Source organism: Peromyscus leucopus, chromosome 3 (assembly GCF_004664715.2).
Source record: "Peromyscus leucopus breed LL Stock chromosome 3, UCI_PerLeu_2.1, whole genome shotgun sequence".
Taxonomy (NCBI): Eukaryota; Metazoa; Chordata; class Mammalia; order Rodentia; family Cricetidae; genus Peromyscus; species Peromyscus leucopus.
In genome coordinates, this window is record NC_051065.1 from 141443860 (window position 1) to 141468165 (window position 24306).

A 24306-nucleotide genomic window follows, 5' to 3' on the forward strand; every position below is an offset into this window, starting at 1 on the left:
TGGATCCTTACCCACCAGCCCCTTCTGCCTCTTCTAAAGAGCTTTTTAAAGGAATGCCAAGGGGCAGGACAAAAGACCTCCCCTTGCTAGATCAAAACATATCACACATCCAAGTGCAGACCCTTCCAAACACCTGATAAACATGCACGTGGTCAAGCAATCCTCTAATGCAACTCTGCTGGGTAAAGCAAGTTCAGATCTCACTAAGAAACCTTTATGGGCCTCCACACCATTTCCACAAGACAGTGCAGAGATACTGGACACTTAACAGCCGTCATCTGATATCCTGGGAGATGTTTAGGGTGGCAAATATGGAAAAAACTTATGAATTAGCTGCTGCTGGATGAAGGGAGCGGGTGCCAGATGATCCAGAAAGTGTGAGAACTGGGTTGGGGGTCCTGTAGACCCATCTGAGTTATGATCGAAGTTACAGAACCAAATAAAGGGGCCACAGAGTCAGACAGAACACACCAGACACCAAATTCTTAGCACAAAGATTTTATTACCACAGAAGGGACAAGCAGGGGTGGAGCTGCCTCTGGATTGGGCATAGACAGCAGCAGGTGTCCCTGAAGGGGTGATTTTTTAAGGAGAAATAGGGGAAATCTGTGTTAGGATGGGTTGGAAAGTCCTGATTGGACGTTAGTCAATGTAGCCAAAATATGAATTTTGATTGCTGTACCTTGGTGTTTTGAGAGTTGGGCCCTGTTGATCAGCTTCAAGAATAAAATAGGCATAAGGAAGTGACCAAATAAGGCAATGGACCCTGGTGGCTGACTTTAGGAACATAATCTAGTGGTCTAGTAAGGGAGAGGGAGGGGGAGGGCAAGACCTGCTAGTGTCATATTTGCAAAGCTTGGCCTGTCGAGAGCCCTTCATCAAGAATATCTGTTAGCATCAGTGGTTCACACAACACTCTTGTGTCTCACATACTGTGAATTACTCATCTCCTTACTCAGGATCATTTTTCATGATAAGCACTATATTCTCATTCATCTTTCCTCTGTATTTATTTGGTAAATAAATAAATAAATAAATAAATAAAATAAATACATGGTGACAAAATCTTGTGCTGTATGACTCCTATTTAACATTCATGTAGGCTAAATATTCAAATTGAGAATCAACAGTTGGCAAGAGTTATTAATATATTGATAAGCAATTTTATGAAATTTTTATCACTTACTACTCATGGGTGGCTATTGTTCTTTTCATTTGCATCACTTTATTTCTAATTTATGATTTTGTGGGTTTTTTATTGGGTTTTGTGAATGTCCCTTGTTTGTGCTTCACAGGTCCTGTTTCATTAATTTGATGAGCCATATGTGCATGCCTCTATGCACGGTATACATGTGTGTGCGGGTTAAATAATTGTGAACTGCTTAAATAGAAAATGATCTTTTGTAAGGAGACTGGCATTCTTCTACCCAACTGAAAGATATATCAATTTTCTGAGGTAAATCCACTTTTTCCCTCATAATATTGTACTCCACCAAATAATACTTTATTTCATGAATATATTTTATAGGCACATGATTTTAAATTGGCTTTAAATTAAATTTCTATTTTTTTCTAATGATAGTGATATTTTAGCCAGTTTTTATTATAATGGATTTTAATCATTACACATGGAATGTCAAGAAGGAATGTTGTATAAAATCCAGGTTGAAATTTTAAAAACAGGCTCAGAGAGGGAAAGTGACTGAGCTTTTTAGAGACCATGGAACTGTTCAGTTGGAAGCTCTGGATCAGCCCCATCTCCTCCTTCTCCAAACCCTGCCCCTCAGAAAGCCTGCCAAGTGGCGCTTCCTCCCCACGCTGCTCAAGCCACACCTAAAGGTATTTAAGCTCTGGTTCATAGACTTGCTGTGTGATTTTTCTTCCTTCCTTCCCCTGAGATCACCCAGGAGTGCTTTGCTCAGATTAAACCTGGTCTTATTAATTCGAGTTCATTTGGCTTATTGCAACAATGGAGAAACCCATTACTGGGGATTCAAAATACTTATCAAGAATCATTCTTCTGAATCAGAGAAAGAATTACATTCAGAGAAGAATTTGTACTTTTATTTCCTCCATTTCACACATCAATTTTGTAAGCAAATATTCCCATATGATAGCTAAGGCTCAGAGATGGCTCAACAACGCAGTGTACATGTGTTTCTTTGTTACAGAGATATTCCAGAACAAGGGAAGCAAGCTGCCAAGACTGAGGTAAAGCAGAAAGAAATGCCTCACAGTAAACACGATGAATATACAGCAAACAAGCAGGACATTGCTTACACAGAGATAAAGACCACTAAGTCTCCACAGAAACAAAGAATACCTAAAGCTGAGAAGAGGCCAGTATTGCTAAGTGAAGAGCAGGTAAACTATGCAGAACTGACATTCCACAGAACATCTGAGCTCCTGCCCCAAAAACCGGTTGTCGGAGGAAAAAGACAAGGTACAGCAGTGTATCCATTATGTAACTGACAGATCTCAACACTGGGGTTTAGATTGCAGCTCTCAATACCTGTCATGACTACTTTTAATTGTCAGTGTGACACAGCATAGAATCAACTGAGAAGAGTCTTATGAAGGGAATGTCTACATTAGTTTGGCCTATGAACATGTCTGTACTGGATTGTCTTGATACCCTAATTGATGTGAGAAGACTGCCAGCAAGTGGGAGGCACCATTCCCAGGTTTGGAGCTCTGAACTGTGTAAGAGTAGAAAAAGCTAGGCAAGCACTGTGTAAGAGTAGAAAAAGCTAGGCAAGCCCTAAGCATGAGTGTGTTCATGTCTTTCTGCTCTTGAATGTGCATGTGACCAGCTTCTTCAAGCTCCTGCATTGATGACACTTCTCTGATGAACTATAAATGGAAATCATTAACTGACCAGACCCCTTTCACATCTAATGTACCTTTTTTCAGGGTATTTTAGCACTGCAACAGAATGAAAAGTAAACATAACCGTGCTAAATTAATCACAATATATTAACTATATATCTTTGTAACACCCTTCCCAACTAGTCTAGGATACCATAGTAGAATAATTTTTTTGATCTGTTTCTCTCAAGCATCACTGAAGTATATTCCAAAAGAATTGCATTGTGTTTAAGAACACAGTTGAATACTATTTTTTAAAAATCCCACTCATCCTGAGTGAGCTAACTCAGACCCAAGAAAGACAAACATGATATGCACTCATTTATAAGTATATATTAGCTATAAAGTAAAGGATAATTATGCTACAATCCACAGACCCAGAAAGGCTAAGTAACAAGGAGGGATCATGGGGGTTGTTCAGATCTTTCTGGGAAGGAGAAGGAGAAGAAATTTCATGGGTGGACTGAGGGCAGGTGGGCATGGGAACATGAGGAAGCAGATTGGGGGGATGAAGAGGGTGAGTACTGAAAGAGACGACTACAAGGGGATGGAATTTCTTGGTCAGGTAGAAACCTGGTACAGAAAAATTCCCAGGAATCTACAAGGATGACCCCAGCTAAGACTCCTAGAAATAGTGGATATGTAGCCTGAACTGGCCATCTCCAATGACTACTTTAATTACCATCAGAGAGGCTTCCTTCACCCAGCAACTGATGACAGAGACTCATACCCAAACATTAAGCAGAGCTTGGTGAATCCTGAAGAAAGGAAGAAAAGATTGTAGGAAATCACAAGAAAAACCCACATAATCAACTAACTTTCACTCATAGGAGCTCACAGAGTCTGAACTGAAACCTAGGGAGCCTGCATGGGACTGACTAGGCGCTCTGCATATATGGAACTGTGGTGTAGCTTGTTCTTATGGGAATCCTAACAGTGGGAACAGGGGCTGTCTACAACTCTTTCTCTGGACTTTGGGACCCTACTCCTCCTACTAGGTGACCTTGGTCCTGCCTTAATACAAGGGGAGGTGCTTAGGCTTTCTGCAACTTGATATGCCATGTTTTGTTGCTATGTATTAGAGGTGCCTGCCCATTTCTGAACAGAAAAGGAGGCATGAATGGGGAGGCAGAGAGGAAGGTTAGAGGAGGGATTGGGAGAAGAGGGGGAGGGGAAACTGTGGTGAGGATATAAAATAAATAAATTTAAAATTAAAAAAATATATTTTATTTACTTCCCCCCAGTTTTTATGATATACTGTACCCTATACTGTATCCTAGAGGGGCTTAAACACAAAGCAGTTCTTTAGTTTTAGGCTCCTCAAGTTTTAGAAATAAAGGTGTGAGCAAACATGACTGGCTTGCTGTGGGATGGTCTGTATGTGCTCTGATTGGTCAAAAAATAAAACACTGATTAACCAGTGGCCAGGCAGGAAGTATAGGCGGGACTAACAGAGAGGAGAATTGAGAGAACAAGAAGGAGGAGGGAGACACTGCCATGACAAGCAGCATGTGAAGATGCTGGTAAGCCACGAGCCATGTGGCAAGGTATAGATTTCTAGAAATAGGTTAATTTAAGATGTAAGAACTAGATAGCTAGAAGCCTGAGCCATTAGGCCAAACAGTTTAAATAATATAAGCATCTGTATGTTTATTATAAGTGGGATGTCGGACTGCTGGGGCTTGGTGGGACTCGGAGAGAAAACTCCAGCTACACTGGCTTCATTCCCTGACATTTTGAAATTAGCTATTGATGCCACCTTTATTCAGTTCAGTCTAACTCAATCCCAATTGGTCTGCTCTAAATATGCAGTGGACCAAAAAGATGAAAGAGAAATAGCCACCAGATTGAAAGAAATAACATATTAGTGTCACAGGAATGATAGATGAGAAATAATTTTTGTAATGTTTTGGAGGTAAAATTATAATGTTATATTTAACCAGACAACAGAAGTGAAATTAAGAAGTTAAATGTAATTTAAAACAAAACTTTATTTTTCTCTTTTTTTTCTTTGTTTATAGATATGTGAGGGTGGAGAAAGAGAGAGAGAGAGAGAGAGAGAGAGAGAGAGAGGGAGAGAGAGAGGGAGGGAGGGAGGGAGGGAGGGAGGGAGGGAGAGAGAGAGAGAGAGAGAGAGAGAGAGAGAGAGAGGGAGGGAGGGAGGGAGGGAGAGAGAGAGAGAGAGAGTGAAGAGGGTCTTTTTAGTTTCTGCAGCCTACCCCAAGCTGTCTGGCCTGTGAGCATCCAGTTGCCAATTCTCTTGTCTCCATCTGCTGGGATAACATATACAGATATAAAAGGAAACTACAGGCTTTTTTCATGGGCTCCAGGGATGGAACTCAGGTTACCAGGCTTGCACTGAAAGTGCTTTTACATGCTAAGCCACCCTTTGGGTCCATTACAAAGTATTTTAATGTTCCCTTAAGTGATTAGTCATCAACTGTTTTCACACTTAGAAAGACATTCATCATAGATGATTTACTCAGTAAAAGCCAGATGGCACATGTTATTTGAATGTCTCTTGGTAGTTAAGGAGAAGATGTCCTCAAAGAAACTAGAGTTAAGAGACTAATGATGCCAAAGATGGGAGGAAAATGACCACCAACCCAAATCATCACAACCAAATTAATTAAAGCAAGCTTTTTTATTCATTTACAAGGGCTGTCCTCCCCCATGATAGGGTTCAAGATGTCAGCTTTGGATATGAGGAAAACAAGGTTTTTATAGCTCAGAAGTAGGGGGTTTCCAACTGGAAGATTTGGCAGGCAAAATAGATGTGGTCACAGGAAGAGAACATAAGCATACATGTTAATCCTGACAACCTCCTGAAACAATGACTGGTTGCAAAGTGGACATAACAAGGTAGTCATAAGAACAATAGTCATAACAAGGTAGTCATAGGTGGTCATATAACCTTTTGAAACACAGGTAGGGTTGCAAGATGGTTACAAACAACTTTTTGAAACTGAGATATCATTACCATTTCTGGAACAGGCAGTACAGAACCATTTATAGTTAAGGTTACAGATGGGGCATAGGCCAATCCTTGAGAAACAGAAATTTATTCATAAACAGGAATAAACCTAGTTTGGCTTTACAATACAATGGCTTTTAATCCTAAAATGGAAGCAGGTTGGTTCTTCACTACCTTCCTGGAAGTTAGAATCTCAGTCATTGTCACTGTTCTCTTTCTTTTCAGGCCCCAAAACAACTATATGGAGAATAGTAACGGGCATCCTTGGAGCCTTGTGTGTGGTGCTGATGATAGTCGTGGGGATCTTACTTCCAAAATGTAAGCAATTCTGGAATTATTTCATTGTTGTAGCAGTTATGCTTTCAGCAATATCATGATAGCTTGACTTCCTGTGGAGACTATATTTCACACATCCAAGCAATCATATCCTAAACACTACTGATCACTGTTTTGATTTTTGCCCTAGTATTTTCTAGCCAAGAAGAACAAAGCAGAAAAATTTTGCTTCATCCTCTTCTGTGTTCTAAGGAGAATAGTGAGTATTAACTCTAAGAATGTTAGTGAATATTAACTCTGTAGAGTTCACTTCCAGGACTTTACATTACTAAGCCAGAAGATCTTCCTATTTCCACAAATGCTGATCAATCATGATAGGCAGATACAGTGTTGTTCACTGAGTCCCTTACCAGAGAACTCAGATGACTTAAAACTGAGAAAGGAGAATCTGAAAAACAAAACCCCCCAAAACAAGTATATATGTTTTTTTTATTCTTAGTAGGAGAAAAATGATATTTAAATATGTTGAATACTAAATATGAATTTCTAATGTTATTGTTGCTTAAAAATAAAGATCAATGAAATAGAAAGTAATCCTAGGAAATATATACCAATGTGTGTTTATTCCTAGTACAAAGCATGATGATCCTGTAGAAAGAGCAGTCCTGGTACACGTTTTCATGAATTCTACAATTAAACATGTGAACAGGGGAAAGAAAGCCATGTCCTCAAATGACTGCACACAGATATTTCTAAACATTTTATCATAACATCTCTTAACTGTAAGCATTCAAAATAGCTGTAACCAGGTTGATGGTTGACAAATATGCTGGCTATTCTTAGTTGCCAACTTGACTACACCTGGGATTAACTAAAACCCAAACAGTTGGGTACATGTCTGGTCTGAGGGATTTTTCTTAATTAAATCATTTGAAGTGAGAAGACACAACTTAAATCCAGATATTTTGAGGTGGGAAGATTCACATTTAATCTGGGGCACAGTTTCTGGTGGCAGCCTATATCAAGGACATGAAAGAAGGAAGTTTTTGTGCTTTGCCTGCTTGCCCTCACTGTTGATGGCAAGTCCATTCCTTCACTGGCATTAGAACCCACCTCTTCAATATTTCTATGTATACTGAGGATCAGCTGAGATATCCAGCCTTCTGGACTGTTCTACTGGATTCTTGGACTTTTTGTTGGAAGACAGTCAGTTTTGGAAAAACTGGACCATAGCCTATAAGCCACTCTAATAAATTATACATATGAATATAGCCATTCTATCTGTTCTGTTCCTCTAGCGAACACTAAAACAGAAGTGGTACAAGGGAGTACATTACTGTTATAAGCCTGACCACGCTGCTTGTTAGAGGAATGTGGACTTTGGGAATTTGGATTAGTAAAGCAGCTGAATGTGTTAAACATGGCTTAATGGACCATGCTTGTAGGAACATGGACAGTAGTACTGAGAGTGATGTGAACATTGGAGGGGGGCGGTTGGGGCAAGTACAAGAAGTCTCAGAGGGGCAGAATATTAGGAAGTTGTTTAGGGACCATTCTCGTGGTATTTGTGCAAAGAATGTGGCTGCTTTCTGCCCTTGTCCTAAAATCTGCTGGGGTCTAAATTGAAGAGTTTTAAATTAATGGCACTGGCAAAGGAGATTTTAAGACAGCTTATCATTTACTGTGTCCTGTGGTTATTAGTAATCCTCTTATGGAAATCTATAATAAAAATAGCAAGTCAGTAAGAGATCCCCTTCATTGCCTCTGCATCAGCTCCTGCCTCCAGTTTCTTGCCCTGTTTGAGCTCCTTTCCTGACTTCCTTTGATGAAGAAAAGTGATATGAAAGGTTAAGCCAAATAAACCCTTTCCTTTCCAAGTTGTTGTGGTCAGAGTATTTCATCATAACAATAGGCATCCTGAGTAAAACAAGGTATTGTTTCATCATGCCATGGGATATGAATCAATAACAAATTAAGTGCTTCTACAGTGTGGATATGTTGAAAACATACTGAATGAAACAAATAATGTGACAAAAATCTGCCCATGCTGAAACATTGTATCTACTGTTTAGGAAGGGAGCAGGAGTAGGCAGTATTATACATTTGATCCTTATTTGACCAAGGTGTTGAGGAGGCACTAGTCAGCCTATACTGGAAAGAATATGAGAGAGCCTTGGAGCAAGAGACAGTTCCAACTCCAACTAGAAAACAGGGGCAAAAATTTATCTAAACTCTTCAAACCAATTGTTAAAAATAGCATACAATGAAATAATTTAAAATAATGAGCTGTCTTTTCTTTCCTTATCACTTGGTCTTGTTCCCAAGAGGTTTCAAATGTTCCTACCTGTAAGTTTTCTTCAGCACCTTTATGTTTCAATATCCTGTGTTCTTATCACCATTTGTTAAGTTACTCATTTTAGATAGTTTGAGGTCTTTTCTTGTCATGATTATCATGGACACAAGAGATGTGGCTCACCATTCTCCTCTCCCACTTTGTCTCCATGGGTCATGGTGATATAATAACCATTCTCCTCAAACTCTTTGGTCTTCAGCTCAAATCTGGATGTACAGTATTTAACCACAGGAGACTTCTATTGTCCTTTTACTGTGTTACTTATCCTGCATGAATCTTTTTCTTTTCTGTAGTCTAAGGGTTGATCTTCACTAGGGGTTAATTCAGTAAGTAGCCTACATTTCCAACTACTGTACCAACAGTTATTATGTTCTTGATGTCTATTGTTGCCTCTGTATTGTTGCAGGCTACATAGGCACAAATTTGGTTGTGAGCAACACTCTCATCCCATGATTACCACCAGAGGTTACTTTCTAGAACATGCAGTATTTAGAAAGTAGTAGGTTATTTTTGTTTCAGGGAGTACAGACCTGTCTGTTACTGTTCTAGAACACAGTTCTTCAAAGCATGGCAGTTACCAGAGGACACATATGTAGCCATACTAAAACTTATCTGTACCCTTCAGGCTTGTGCTTCATTTCTCTAGCACCCTGAGGTCTTACTCCTGATGATCTCAGCTCCCCAAAGAATTAAGCTGATTTTCTTAAAGGTTAAGGGAATGGCACCGTAGAGGGGATAGCAATAAGGGCAAAAACATTTCTGAGCATGCACTCCATATCTTGGTTATGCCTCAGGTGTGAAGCTTGTCCTCTACAGTATTTTATAACTCTATGCCATTTTCTAATGTTTTCACTGAATAATCTTGTTTGTCAGATTCTACCCATTTAAATATCTTTTTATTTACATGTTTTTGTTGAGAATTTCATATATGAGTACTGTATTTACATCATATCCACTTCTCCATTCCCCTCCTCCAACTTCTCAGTGCCTCCCAATCCTCCCCAAATTCACATCTCTTCTTTAATTATTATTGCTACATGTACATATGTATATATACAAGCTACTAAGTCTATTTAGTACTATTTTTATGTAATGTGTTTAGGGCTGATTATTGAGTTTGAATAACCTATCAGGGGATTCATCCTTGGTAAAGACTGATTCTCTCTCTTTCAGCAACCATTGATTTCGTGTAGTGTTTCATATGGGGGTGGGGTCTTATAAAGTTCCACTCATCCAAGTTGAAATGCTGATTGGTGTTGTCATTATGTGGGTCTTTTTTAGGTCATCATAATGTTGAGATTTCATGGGCACAGCTTATTTGGTATGGCTAATAGACAGCATCTTACAGGAGATGTGCTGATCTTCTGGCTCTTATTATCTCTATGGCCCTCTTCTGCAAATTTCCTTGGTCCCTAGGTCACATTATAGTTACATTTTTCTCTAGGGTCCGTGACCACTCCAGCCATGGGTAGTTGGCTAGCTTATGCACACAAATTCCCTCCTACTGAGTTGACCTCACGTTCATTCAAATGTTGTGCAGAAATGTTCCATGCTGCTTTCCTTTCATTTTCAGCATTCTTCTTCCTTTATTCTCTTCCTTTTGTTTTTCCTTTCACTTCTTACTCCTTTGCTATGATAGTTGCATAGGGAACCTTGACATTAATAGACACAAGCCAACCTGACCTAGTCCAAGAGAGCAGAGGATTCTGGGAGGAACTGGGAGCCAGACCTGATCCCAGCTCAGGCACCTCTGTATTTTCATATGAAGCTCAGCCTCCCTTTGTCTCAGATGTTTTGAAAATGACAAAATAAAAAGCTAATCTTTGACTCATTCTTTGAAGTAATTGAGGCTGAGGTAAGGAAAACCTTTAAAAATTTTCAGTATGGAGAGACAAGCTTCCAAGTCAGTGAGGGGAAGCAACGACAGATAGGGGTACTGGTTCAGTTTTGTCTATTTGAAACAAACATAGATAAACCTGGGAACAAGGAATCCCAACTGGGGAACTTCCTTCATTAGACTGGCCTATGAGTGTGTCTGTGAGGCATTTTCTTAATTGCTGAATGGTGTAGGTGGGCCTAGATCCTCTGAGGTGGTGTTTTCCCCATGTAGATGAGCCAGGATGCAAAACTGTTTGTGTGCCTGGAAGCAATCCAGCAAGCAACTTTCCTTCATAATCTCTGCTTCAGTTCTTGCCTCCAGGTTCCTGCCTTGAGCCCCTGCCCTGGCTTCACTAATGATGTCCTGTAATCTGTAAGCCAAAACAACTCTTTTCTCCCCAAGTTGGATTTGGTTATGGTGTTTATCACAGTAATGAAGAAGCAAAATAAGACTGGAGGAACACAGAAGTAAAAATGTTGTGCTGGTTATTCATAAAAGGCAGCAAATGATTAGAATTGTTAATATTTTGGGAAAGGCTGCATGGAAAAAATGAATGAATTTGGGTAATCCAGGGATGAAATGAAGAAAATAGGGAAAAAAACAGCTTGTAGAATGAAAATAGAGGTAAAGGATAGGAATAAATCAACCATGAAAGAGAAAGTCAAACTACAAAATTCATGTAATGGTAAACTAAAGTTTCCAGGAAAAAATGACACATCTATATGATACATTCTATGAAGTGGGTTAATTGATTGAAACATTGTGATTGTGGAAAGTTATACTGTTACCATTTCAGAACCAAATTATTTGGGGCTACCTTGACTCTCTTTTAAGCCTTCCCTGCTCATCTCTGTGTCTGACTTAAAACTCTTTCAGCTATCATGTAAACTTTTATAGGGTACTAATGTTTCCTAAAGCTGTTTCTTCACTGAAATGTAGTATTCAGTAAAAGCAGCCATAATTACTCATATTTGGCATAGAATAAGTTATTTCTTTTTCCCTTTAAGGTGAGATCTGTGATTTGACTTGCTATTATTTAAGCCAATTAGTAATTATAGATGATTTTGTTTTAATGATATGTCATTTCATACCCAGAAAACTGATGTTTCTAAAGTAGGAAAATTAAATGTGAGAAAAATAAAGGGGTAAACAAATGACATACTCCTGGTAGAATAGTGATTTACACAATGTATGATTTTATTAAAAAATTTTCCTTTTCATACTTCAAAATATACTTTCAGAAATTCTTATAGAGACAAACTAGCAAAGCCTAATAGGATATTTACACAGTATTCATTTAAATGGTCAAAATACATTTTTATATTAGCCCTAAATTTAAAAATGAGGGATTTGTGTTATATATGTACTATCTTAGAAAGCATTAGCTTTATCAATTTTTATTAATTAATTGTTTTCCAGCCCGATCACAGTTTCCCCTCCTTCTCTTCTCTCTTCCAAGTCCCTCCCACAACCTCCCCATCCATCCCTCACCCTTTCTCTTCAGAAAAGGGCAGACTTCCCATGTATATTAGCCAGCCAGGGTATATCAAGTGACAGTGAGATTAGGCACCTCATCTCCTATTAAGGATGGACAAGGTGACTCAGTGTAAGAGGAAAGGGTCCCAAAAGCAGGTAAAAGAGTCAGAGACAGCCCCTATTCTCACTGTTAGGAGACTTATAAGAATACCAAGTTACTCAACCATCACAATGTCAGAGGGCCTAGGTCAGTCCCATGCAAGTGCTCTGGTTTGCAGTTCAGGCTCTATGAGCCCCTATGAGCCCAGGTTAGTTGATTCTGTGGTATCGTTGTTGTGTCCTTTGTTCCTCTGACTCCTATAACCTCTCCTTCCCCTCTTCCATGGTAGTTCCTAAGATCTGCCTAATATTTGCCTGCACGTCTCTGAATCTGTTCCCATCAGTTGCTGAGCCTCCCTGATGATAATTGGGGTAGGCAACAATCTATGAGTATAACAGAATAACATTAGATATCATTTCATTGACTTTTTTGCTAGTCATGTTTGGCTCTATCTCAGGTCTCTGGGCTGTCCAGTCTCTGGGTTGTGGCCCTCCAGGTGTTGTCAGGGTTTAACTCCCTCTCATAGTATAGGTCTCAAGCTGGACCAGTCATTGGTTGGCCATTCCCATAATTTCTGTGCCACCTTGGCCCCAGCATATCTTGTAGGCAGGGCAAATTGTAGGTCAAAGATTATGTGGCTGGGTTGGGATCCCAATCCCTTCACTGGAAGTCTTGTCTGGTTACAGATGACTGGTTCAGGCTCCATATCTGCTATTGCTACAAGTCTTAGTTAGGGTCACCCTCATATATACATTTCAGTTTCCATTGTACTAGGTTTCTGGCTCTTCCCAGAGATACCCCCTAATTCTACTTGTCTTTCCCAGTACTCTTTTCCTCTATCTTTCCCCTACCTGATCCCTCCTGTTCCTATTCCTGTAGTGGGTATCTGTTCCAGCTTTGACCTAGAAATACTACCCCGGTGAGGCTTCCAGTAACTGTCATGCCTACCTATGACCTGCTCCTGGGGGCTGGGGGACAAGATGGGAGCCCTTAAGACTGGAGATCTGGACGTGCTGCCATGAGGTAGGCACATGCTGAGTTAGTCAGTGTAGTGTGCGTGCAGCCCTGGACATCTAAGGGCATCATAGACCTTTTATTGCTCAATCTCAGGTGGTTGAATGCCACTTGTCCCCCTAAGAAGTTGGGGAACACTGACCGCTTGGGGGGTCACGTAACTAGTTAGCATGCTAGAGTCTTGTTCATTTTCAGAATTAACCAGACACATTCCCACCCCTCAATCAGTCACACACCCCATCTACCTCTGATCTCTATTCTATTTCCCATTCACATTGAGATTCATGTGTCTCCCCTTGAGCCTTCCTTGTTACTTAGCATCTCTGTGTCTGTGGGTTATAGCATGATTACCCTTTACAAATAATATCCACTTATAAATGAGTATGTAACATGTTTGTCTTTCTGGGTCTAGGCTACTTCACTCAGGATAATCTTTTCTAGTTCAATCCATTTGACAGAAAATTTCACGATATCATTGTTTTTAACAGATGAGGAATATCCATTGTGTACATATACCATATTTTCTTTATCCATTCCTATATTGAGGGACATCCAGGCTGTTTCCAATTTCTGGCTATTATAAATAAATCTGCTATGTACATAGTTGAGCAAGTGCCCTTGTGATATGGTAGAACATTCTTTGGGTATATGCCTAGGAGTGGTATAGCTGGGTCTTAAGGTAGGTTGATTCCCAATCATTTGAGGAACCACCATATTGGTTTCCAAAGTGGCTGTACAAGTTCACACTCCCAACAGCAATGGAGGAGTGTTCCCCTTGCTCCACATCCTCTCCAGTTTTGATCTTAGTCACTCTGACAAGTGCAAGATGGAATCTCAGAATCATTTTGATTTATATTCCCTTGATAGCTAAGTATGTTGAATATCTCATTAAGTTTTTCTTGGACATTTAAGATTCTTCAGTTTAGACCTCTCTGTTTAGATCTGTTCACCATTTTTAGTTGGATTATTTGGTTTGTTGATATCTAGTTTCTTGAATTCTTTATGTATTTTGGAAATCAGCCTTCTGTTGGATTTGGGGTTGGAGAAGATCTTTTCCCATTCTGTAGTGTGCCATTTTGTCCTACAGATGGTGTCCTTTGCTTTGCAGAAACTTTCCAATTTTCTGAGATCACATTTATTAATTTTAAAATTAGTGTTTGTGCTATTGGTGTTCTGTTCAGGAAGTTGTCTCCTGTACCAATGCATTTGAGATTTTTCCCACTTTCTCTTCAACTGGGATCAGTGTAACTGGATTTTATTGATGTCATTGATCCACTTGGACTTGAATTTTGTGCAGGATGATGTTTGCATTCTTCTATAGGCCAATATCCAGTTAGACCAGCATCATTTGTTGAAAGATCCTTTCTTTTTCCCACTGTATATTTCTGGCTTCTTTATCAAATCTCAGGTGTCCATAGGTGTGTGGAATTTTGTCTAGATCTTTAATTTGTTTCCCATTGATCAACCTGTATGTTTTTATGCCAATATCATGCTCTATTAGACCTTGGAATCAGGGATAGTGATGCCTCTTAAAGTTATTTTGTTGTGCAGGATTGCTATAGCTATTCTGGTGTGTGTGTGTATGTGTGTGTGTGTGTGTGTGTGTGTGTGTGTGTGTGTGTGTGTGTGTGTGTGTGTTTTCCATATGAAGTAGAATATTTTTCTTTCAAGTTCTGGAAAGAATTGTGTTAGAATTTTGATGGGAATTGCATTGAATCTGTAGATTGCTTTTGGTAAGATGACCATTTTTACTATGCTAAATCTACTGATCCATGAGTATGGAAGATCTTTCCATCTTCTGATATCTTCTTCCATTTCCTTCCCCCAAGACTTGAAGGTTTTATCCTACAGGTCTTTTACTTGCTTAGCTAGAGTTACACCAAGATATTTTATATTATTTGTCGCTATTGTGAAGGGTGATGTTCTCTCATTTCCTTCTCAGCCCATTTATCATTTGTATATTGGAGGGCTAATTTGATTTCTTTTTTAGTTTATTTTTTTTATCCAGCCACTTCACTAAAGGTATTTATCAGCGGTAGGGCTTCCCTGGTAGAATGTTGGGGTCATTTATGTATACTACCATATCCCCTGAAAATAGCTATACTTTATCTTCTCCCTTTCCAATTTCTATCCCTTTGATCTCCTTTAGTTGTGTTATTGCTCTAGTTGGAACTTCAAGTTTCAATATTATATTGAATAGATATGGAGAGAGTGGACAGCCTTGTCTTTTTGTCTTTTTCCTCATCTTAGTGGAATTGCTTTGAATTTCTTTCCATTTAATATGATGTTGGCTACTGGCTTGCTGTATATTGCCTTTATTATTTTTAGGTATATTCCTTGTATTCCTGATCTCTCCAAGACTTCTATAATGAAGGAACATTGGATTTTGTCAAAGGCTTTTTCAGCATCTAATGGGATGATGTTGTTTTATTTTTTTTTCTTTCAGCTCTTTTTTTTTTAAGCCAGATTACATTGACAGATTTCCATATGTTGAATCATTGCTGCGTCTCTGGGATGAAACAACTTGATCCTGGTAGGTGATCTTTTTGATGTGTTCTTGGATTTGGTTTGCAAGTATGTTATTGAGCATTTTTGCATCAATGTTCATGTGGGAAATTGGTCTGTAATTTTCTTTGTTAAATCTTTGTGTGATTTGGGTATCAGGGTAACTGTGACCTCATAAAATGAATTTGGCAAAGTTCCGTTTGAGGAGTATAGGAACTAGCTCTTCTTTGAAAGTCTGGTAGAAATCTGCATTTTAAAACCATCTGGCCCTGGTCTTCTTTTGGTTGGGAGACTTTTAATGACTATTTATATATCCTTGTGGGTTGTAGATCTATTTAGTTGCTTATCTGATCTTGATTTAACTTTGGTAAGTAGTATCCATCCGGAAAAATTTCCATTTCTTTTAGATTTTCCAATTTTGTGGAGTACAGATTTTTGAAGTATGACCTTAAGATTCTTTGGATTTCCTAGGTGTCTGTTGTTATATACCCCCATTCATTTCTAATTTTGTTAATTTTGATATTCACTCTTTGTATTTTATTTAATATGTATAAGGGTTTGTTTATTTTGTTTTGTTAATTTTTCTCAAAGAACCAACTCTTTGTTTCATTGATTCTTTGTACTGTTCTCTGTTTCTATTTTATTTCATCCCTCAGTTTATTTTCTGCCTTCTACTCCTCTTGAGTGTGCTTGCTTCTTTTTTGTTCTAGAGCTTTTGGACATTCTGTTCTTCACTAGTATGAGATCTCTCCAATTTCTTTATGAAGGCATTTAGTGCTATGAAATTTCCTCTTAGCATCCCTTTCATTGTGTCCAATAAGTTTAGGTGTGTTGTGCATTCATTTTCATTGAACTATAGGAAGTCTTTAATTTCTTTCTATATTCCTTCCTTGACCCAGGGATGATTCAGTAGAGAGTTGTTCAGTTTTCATGAGTTGGCAGGCTTTCTGTTGTTTCTGTTATTGTTGAAATCCACCTTTAATTCACAGTGCTCTGATAAGGTATTTTAATTTCCTTTGATTTGTTGAGACTTGCTTTGTAACCCAGTATATGGTCACTTTTGGAGAATGTGCCACGTGGTGCTAAAAAGAAGGTATATTCTTTTGTGGTTGGGTGAAATGCTCTGTAGTTATCTGTTGTGTCCATTTGAATTATAATTATGTGAGCTCCATTATTTCTCTGTTTAGTTTTTGTCTGGATGACCAGCCCATTGGTGAGAGTGGGGTATTGAAGTTTCCCACAATTAATGTATGCAGTTTAATGTGTGATTTATGGTTTAGTGATGTTTCTTTTACAAATGTGGATGCCCTTGCCTTTGGGGCATAGATGTTAAGAATTACAATGTCCTCTTGGTAGATTTTTCATTGACAAGTATGACATGCCCTTCTCCATCTCTTTTGCTTAATTTTGGTTGGAAGTCTATTTTGTAAATTTTAGAATAGCTTACACCAGCTTGCTTCTTAGGTTCATTTGACTGGAAAAATCTTTTTCTAACCCTTTATTCTGAGGTAATGTCTCTCCTTGATGTTGAGGTATGTTTTTTGTGTGCAGCAGAAGGATGGGTTGCTGTGGGATGGTCTGTATGTCAAATTGCTCTGATTGGTCAATAAATAAAACACTGATTGGCCAGTGGCCAGGCAGGAAGTAGGTGGGACAAGGAGAGAGGAAAATTCTGAGAAGCAGAAGGCTGAGGCAGAGAAACACTGCCAGCTGCCGCCATGACCAGCAGCATGTGAAGACATTGGTAAGCCACTAGCCATGTGGCAAGGTATACATTTATGGAAATGGATTAATTTAAGCTATAAGAACAGTTAGCAAGAAGCCTGCCATGGCCATACAGTTTGTAACCAATATAAGTCTCTATGTTTACTTGGTTGGGTCTGAGCGACTGTGGGACTGGCGGGTGACAAAGATTTGTCCTGACTGTGGGCAAGGCAGGAAAACTCTAGCTACAATGGGTCATGTTTTTGTATCCATTCTGTTAGCCTGTATCTTTTCTTTGGTGGGGGGAATGGAGTCCATTGATATTGAGAGTTATTAATGACCAATGATTGTTAATTCCTGTTATTTCGCTGCTGCTGGTGGTAGTGGTAGTGTTTCTCTCTGTCTCTCTGTCTCTGTCTCTGTCTCTGTCTCTCTCTCTCTCTCTCTCTTTCTGTGTGTGTGTGTGTGTGTGTGTGTTTCCCTTCTTCGGGTTTTGCTGGTGTGAAGTTATTTATTGCCTGTGTATTCATGGTGTATTTAACCTCCTTGGGTTGGAGTTTTCCTTCTAGTATCTTCTATGGGGCTGGATTTGTAGATAGATATTGCTTAAATTTGACTTTGTCGTGGAACATCTTTCCTCCATCTTTGATGATTGAAAGTTTTGCTGGGTATAGTAGTCTGGACTAGCATTGTCTCTTATAGTCTATAAGACACCTGTCCAGGCCCCATCTGACTTTTAGAGTCTCCATTGAGAAATCGGATGCAATTATAATAGATCTGTTTTCATATGTTACTTGGCCTTTCTCATTTGAGGCTTTTAATATTCTTACTTTATTCTGTATGTTTAGTGTTTTGGTTATTATGTGGTGCAAGGACTTTTTTGTTTTCTAGTCCAATTTATGTGGTGTTCTATAAGCTTCATATACCTTTATAGACATGTTCTTCTTTAGTTTAGGAAATTTTTGTTCTATGATTTTGTTGAATATATTTTCTGGCCCTTAATGCTGGGTTTCTTCTCCTATTGCTATTATTCTTAGGATTTGGTATTTTCATAGTGTCCCAGATTTTCTGGATGTTTTATATTAGGGATTTTTTTTTAATTTAACATTTTCTTTGACTGGTGAATCTATTTCTTTTATCATATTTTCAATGCCTGAGATTCATCTTCCATTACATGTATTCTATCAGTGAGGCTTGCACCTGTAGTTTCTGTTCACTTATCCAGATTTTTCATTTAAAGAATTCCATCTGTTTGTGTTTTTTTTTTTAATTGCTTCTATTTCCTTTTTCAGGTCTTGAACAATTTCCTTTACCTGTTTGCTTTTTATTAGCTTTCTTGTCATTCTTTAAGGGATTTATTGATTTTTTTTTGTTTCTCAAATTTTCAATTTATTTAAGGGATTTTTTAAATTTTTCTCTTTAAGGACCTCTGCCATCTTCATAAATATTGTTTAAAGTCACATTCTAGTGCTTCAGCTGCATCAGAATGTTCAGGTCTTGCTGTTATAGGATAGCTGGGCTCTGGTGGTACCATATTGACCTTTCTGTTGTTGATTCTGTTCTTATACTGGTATTTAGGCATCTGGGTTTGGAATGATTATAGGTCTAGGTGTTGATTCCCGAGTTTGTCTTTGTTCAATGGATGTTTTGTTCCTTGGTTTCTGTTTTCTCTTTGGTATTCTGGCCTAAGTGGCTAGGGGTTCTGGTGACTAGCAAGTCTTCAGGTCCAGTAGGGTATCTCCACTGGGGCTTTTGCAGCCTGTAACACCTCTGGGGTTTTGGATGCCAGTGTTGCCTTTGTGATTCCAAATACCTGTGTGGCCTCTGGGATTGGTCTCTGACATGGTTGGTCTCTAAGATTCCTAGTATGGTTTGCCTCCCATACAGCAGAAGTTATCTGCTCAGGTTGTGGCCTGGGATATGCAGCTCAGGGTTAGTGGAGTTGGGGGCTGTTGGGTCAGCTTTAGGAAGTGTTCACTGGCTGTGGATAGTGTCTTACCTTGGGTCCCTGAAATTGGCCTGGCCTTGGGTAAAGCATTAGTCTTCTGCTAAAGTTGTGGCCAGAATATGGAGCCCAGGTAAAGGGGTGCAGTCTATGGCTGCTGGGAAGGCTTTAAGGAGTGTTAGTGGGTGGTGGTTGATGTCTGATGTCTTACCTGGGAGCTTTATCAACTTTCATATATTTTCCTAGACATATATTACCTACAAAATATTTTGAGTGGGCCAATGCTATTTCAATAAACTAACAAAATAAAGATATGTGATTTATGTTTCATAAATACATGCTACCATGGAAATAACCATATGGCATGAGAGACAGAGAAGTAAATGCCCTCATTTTTCTTAGGACAAATGTAACTAACTGGACCTTGAATGATTATAAATGTCACATAAATGAAAAATGAAATGTACATTTCTTAAATACTTAGAATACCAGTTTAAAGTTCCCTATGTATTTTAATTTTGTATATTCAGAGTATTTCTTCATAAAAATAACTGCAGATTGGGAATCATTTCAGTAACTGCTTTTCCTATTCATATAGTTATAGGTCATTAACCATTTACATATGTATACATTATTATGACAAAAATAATACTGAAACTTGTTTTCCTTGTAGGAATCAATTTATATTGATTTTTATGTAGAAAATTTTAAAACAAAAACTTATCATTATTAATTGTTATGAGATAAGGATTGTGTAAATATTACTCAGCATTTTTAGACAGTGATTAGGACCAGAGTGAAGCTCATGGGCAGGAGCTCATGGCTGAGCCTCCTAGTGGCCTTTAACAACCCCCAGCACCAGCAAGGACATTGATGAAACTAGGCTCTCTATGTAGTGTTCATGAGACTCACAAAAGCCTAATAGTTGTGTTAATCCCACCAATCAAGGACAAGATCACTACCACAGTTTAAAGGTAAATTTGAAGCAAGCTTTAATTAAATGCTGGCCAGGCAGATGGGCTCTGGCCATGTCCATAACCGGTTCCTCCAAAATGGCTCAGAATCCCAGTTTGCAGGAGCATAAGAAGGAAAAGTCATAATTCATTGCATTTCCCATCAGATCTGATTAGGGGCAAGCATACATCCTGACATACCTATAGCCTACATCCAGTCCGGGACAAGCTTACATCCTGACATATTTCCTGCCTGTGAAACTCCTGCTCACATGTGATCAAGCACATCTGGTGCAGATGGGTCAAACAAAACTGTTTAGGAAAATGAAGAATATGTGTCTTGTTATCGCCTATACAATAGCCTCCAGCATTTCAGGAACTATCTGCCCATGGACAAGGGACTTGCAGATCAGAGGCATTTTTGTTTCATGGAACTCTTAGGCATAGTAATTGAAACTTAAAATGTAACTTTGGCTCTCACCATTGTAGTAATAATGGTTATTCTAATGCTGAGTGCCCATTTCAAACATGTGTGTTTTCTAGACAGTTCCTGTGATCTTTGTTCACATGACTGGATTGCTTTTGGAAACAATTTCTATCATAGTTTTTATGGAATCAAAAGCTGGGTACACAGTCAGTCTGCATGTGAAGAACTGAATTCTCATCTTCTGGAGATTGACTCCAAAGCAGAGCTGGTAGGTGACATGCTTTGATTATCTGTTTCTTTGTAACTTTTTGCACAAGGAGCATGGGTCATGAAGCAAACTGATTGTTCTAGAAGGAAGGCGACAGCTGCTTATGGCTATTTATTATTATCTTTTGTGAGAAAATAGGGATAACTCTATTACACTGTTTAATGCTGCAAGCTAACCAAAGTAGTAAATGAGCTCCCACTGGCACGTTCTACTCAGCAGGCCTGTGCAAGCCCTTGGGAGACTCAAACCTGCTATTTAATAAAGAATGAGCAGATCAACCAGCTTAGTGACTCATTCCCAACACCCCAGCATGTAAGAGGCTGAGACAGCAGGACCACCATAAGTTTGAGGCCAGTTTAGTTTATACAGTGTGTTTCCAGGGTAGCATGGATTATGGGGTGAAATTCTGTCTTAAATTTTAAAAATATGCATAAATTTGAAAATTAAATATTTTTAAAAAGCAAAAAAGAAAAGAAAAAGAAAAAAGAATTAGGATTATACACTCAGTTATGGGTTGTGATTTTCTTTACTCAACAGGAAAACATGATATTGTTTCAATTTGATGGGTGGATTCTTCTCAAAATAGATGAAACAGAGATGTCCTGGCTGTGGGAAAATGCCACTAAAATAGAGCAAACTCGGTAAATACAATGTTTGGATAAAGTGGGCTTTGCTGAGGGTAGTGGGATTGTTGTACATGTGCATCCTGTCTATGTGTGGCACAGAAGGAGCATTCAGAAAAAGGACAGAGCTCTGCTTTGGAAGGAGCAGTCTGTGAACCATAGGAGAGAAAACACGTCAGCCCTAAGTAAACTCACCTTTGGAATATTTGTGTTTTTATTCTACAAGACTCCCTGGAGACATTTATACATCATTTTAGGAAGTTTGTAACTCTAAAGCCTTGTACCATTTCCTTTTTATTTGAATCACAATCCCACTTTTTCAGACAGTGTAGGATTAGCTTGTGTCTGATGTTTAATGTTTGGCAACTAAATGCCATCTCCCCACTCCCTTCATGGCTCTTTGTTTTATTCCTGTAACAAAATTTTATTTCTTCTTTTTGACTTGTTTTTGTTTTAGCTAATTCTAACTTTGAAACAAAAAATGGTATCTACAGTGATCAATTCTTGATTTCTGATTTTCTTTTTATTGTTTTTACACAGAATTAATGATTCAGAAAAGAATCGTAGTTGTCCTTATCTGAGAGGAAAGGACATTTTTCTTGATGACTGTTCATCTAAGAAGCCATTTACCTGTGAGTTTAACACACTCTGACACCTGTTTCACTAGCACAATTGTTATTAAACTATAAATAAAATAGTATGTCTGTTATTTGTTGGTTCTATAATTTTTACACTTGAGTTTAGCTAGAAGGCTGAAAAGGAAAAATTTTTTAAGTTTTGAACTTTTCTTACTGAATTGAGAAGATATAGATTAATGTTTTTTAATTTATGTATTGTATTGACAGTGAGTATAATTTATCTTGAGGATGATCACCTTTCTAGTACAATTTAGGTTATTGAAAATTAGTTAAATAACAAATACCATGTATATTCAGTAACTTGGCAAAATCCAATAGACTTAAAGTAAAAAAAAAGGATTCATATCAGTTGAGTGGATTTTGCAAAAGTTATTTGTGTATTATTCCTACATAAGGAGCAGCAGGTGCACATGTGAAGGTCATGTGAAGGTCAGAGGACAACTTGGGGGAACTGGTTCTTGCCTTCCACTTTTATGTGGATTTCAGGATCAAACTCAGGTCCCCAGGCTTGCATGACAAGTCCTACTACCCAGTGAGCCATGTTGCTTTGTTGGATTTGTTTTTTTTTGTTTTTTTTTTTGTTTGTTTGTATATATATATTTACACTATGTTGTACAGCCTGGTCTGTATTCCCAGGGCTCAAATATTTTTGAGTTGCAGTGTATCTAGTAGATAGACCAGAGATGCAGCCCACCTCACCCAGTGTAAGATTTCTAACCTGGAGATACTGTTTGAGATTGTTCAAGAAGTATGTTGGTGATTCTGCATGAGACAGGAAGAATGGGTTTGATGGAAAAACAATAAATAACAAATGCAACTTAGCTTGGAAAAGTTAATGAACTTGCAGTCTGGGACTAGAGTGATGGGTCAGAGGTTAAGAGTGCTTACTGCTTCTTCAGAGGCCACAGGTTCAATTCTCTGCACACACATGTCCTCTCACAGTAGTATGTAACTAGTTCCACTGGATCAGACACCCACTTCTCATCTCTGTATCTGCATGAGCATGATACACATAGAAACTCACATATGCACTCACAGATGTATTGCAGGGACTAATGCAACACCATCTTGTCTTGACTCCATGTTGTGTTTGCTTAAACAGTCCTTATCTCTCTACTCACCCGCAACATCTACCTTAAAAAAAATTGAGATTTCCATGGTCTAGATGTATTAACCAAAATAATTAAGGTTTATTCAAACTTAAGTTAAAATAACTGAAGAAGCTATGATGCAAAAATAATTGTCATGCTGAATCTAACTTAATTACTATGCTCTGCCAGAAATGAATGTTTCAGGGTTACTATGACCCTCACCTAACATTAATGTAATTCATGGTCTTTGATTTTTTTGCCTTTAAAAATGTTGTACCCCTGAGCTTCAGCATCAAGAGATGTTCAAGCATGAGCCTGATCTTTGTCATCAACTAATAAAGAACTCATATAATTTTACTTGGCTTAATCAGCATGGTTTTCTGTATCTATCTTGTATGAGTTATTATAATATACAGTGATGAATCAATTTTTTTTTAAAGATTTATTTATTTATTATGTATACTGAAGAGGGCGCCAGATCTCATTACAGATGGTTGTGAGCCACCATGTGTTTGCTGGGAATTGAACTCAGGACCTCTGGAAGAGCAGTCAGTGCTCTTAACCTCTGAGCCATCTCACCAGCCCGAATCAATTTTTAAAAAGGAAACTCAGAGTCTGGCCACAGTTGTAGGACATTACCTTCTCTAGAGAGCAGCAAATACTGCACTTTCAGTCATTAAAAGGTGACCAGGTGATGATGAGAGAAGAGATGAAAGAGCCAAGCAGAGGAAGGAAAACCACGAAGGGAAAACAAAAGACATTTCTTGTGCTAAAAGGCCTATAACTGAAAATTTAAAATTCTAATTTTTAAATCTTTGAAGAAACAATGGTTAGCAGTTCTCCAAATGGAGTTCAAAAAATATTGTTTGCATTAAAAATATGCAACAATTAATGTATGCAGTAAGTTGTGAAAACAGGAAGAAAAATTTTAGAAGGAAAAACCACAGCTATGAGCACCATTGTCCTACTACTGACATTTAGAGATGATGAATGTGGATCTGGAGAAATAAATGGCTCAATACCTGGGTGCAGAGACTGCTTTACCAGAAGACTAGATTTCAATTTTCAACACCCACATGACAGCTCACAATGGTCTGTAAGTAGGTCTGTAGGTGCAGAGGATCCAACATTCTTTCTGCTTTCAGATGCTCTCAGGAACATGTGTGATACAGACAAAACCAAAGAGCCCATGCACATAAAATGATGATGATG

General features: G+C 38.4%; 1 protein-coding gene across 2 annotated transcripts; it reads left to right on the forward strand.

The window, feature by feature from the left end:
- Positions 1 to 1299: 1299 nt before the first annotated feature.
- Positions 1300 to 22065, forward strand: LOC114701392 (killer cell lectin-like receptor subfamily I member 1). 2 transcript variants are annotated; one of them, XM_037203460.1, is made up of 7 exons: positions 1300 to 1456; positions 2172 to 2443; positions 6068 to 6160; positions 6309 to 6377; positions 20591 to 20742; positions 21280 to 21383; positions 21906 to 22065. In XM_037203460.1, exons 2-7 carry the CDS (start codon positions 2227 to 2229, stop codon positions 22015 to 22017), a joined length of 747 nt encoding a protein of 248 aa, XP_037059355.1. In that variant the 5' UTR covers positions 1300 to 1456; positions 2172 to 2226; the 3' UTR covers positions 22018 to 22065. The 2 variants fall into 2 exon arrangements, with proteins under 2 accessions (XP_037059355.1, XP_037059356.1); XM_037203461.1 differs by lacking the exon at positions 6309 to 6377.
- The last annotated feature ends 2241 nt before the right edge of the window (positions 22066 to 24306 follow it).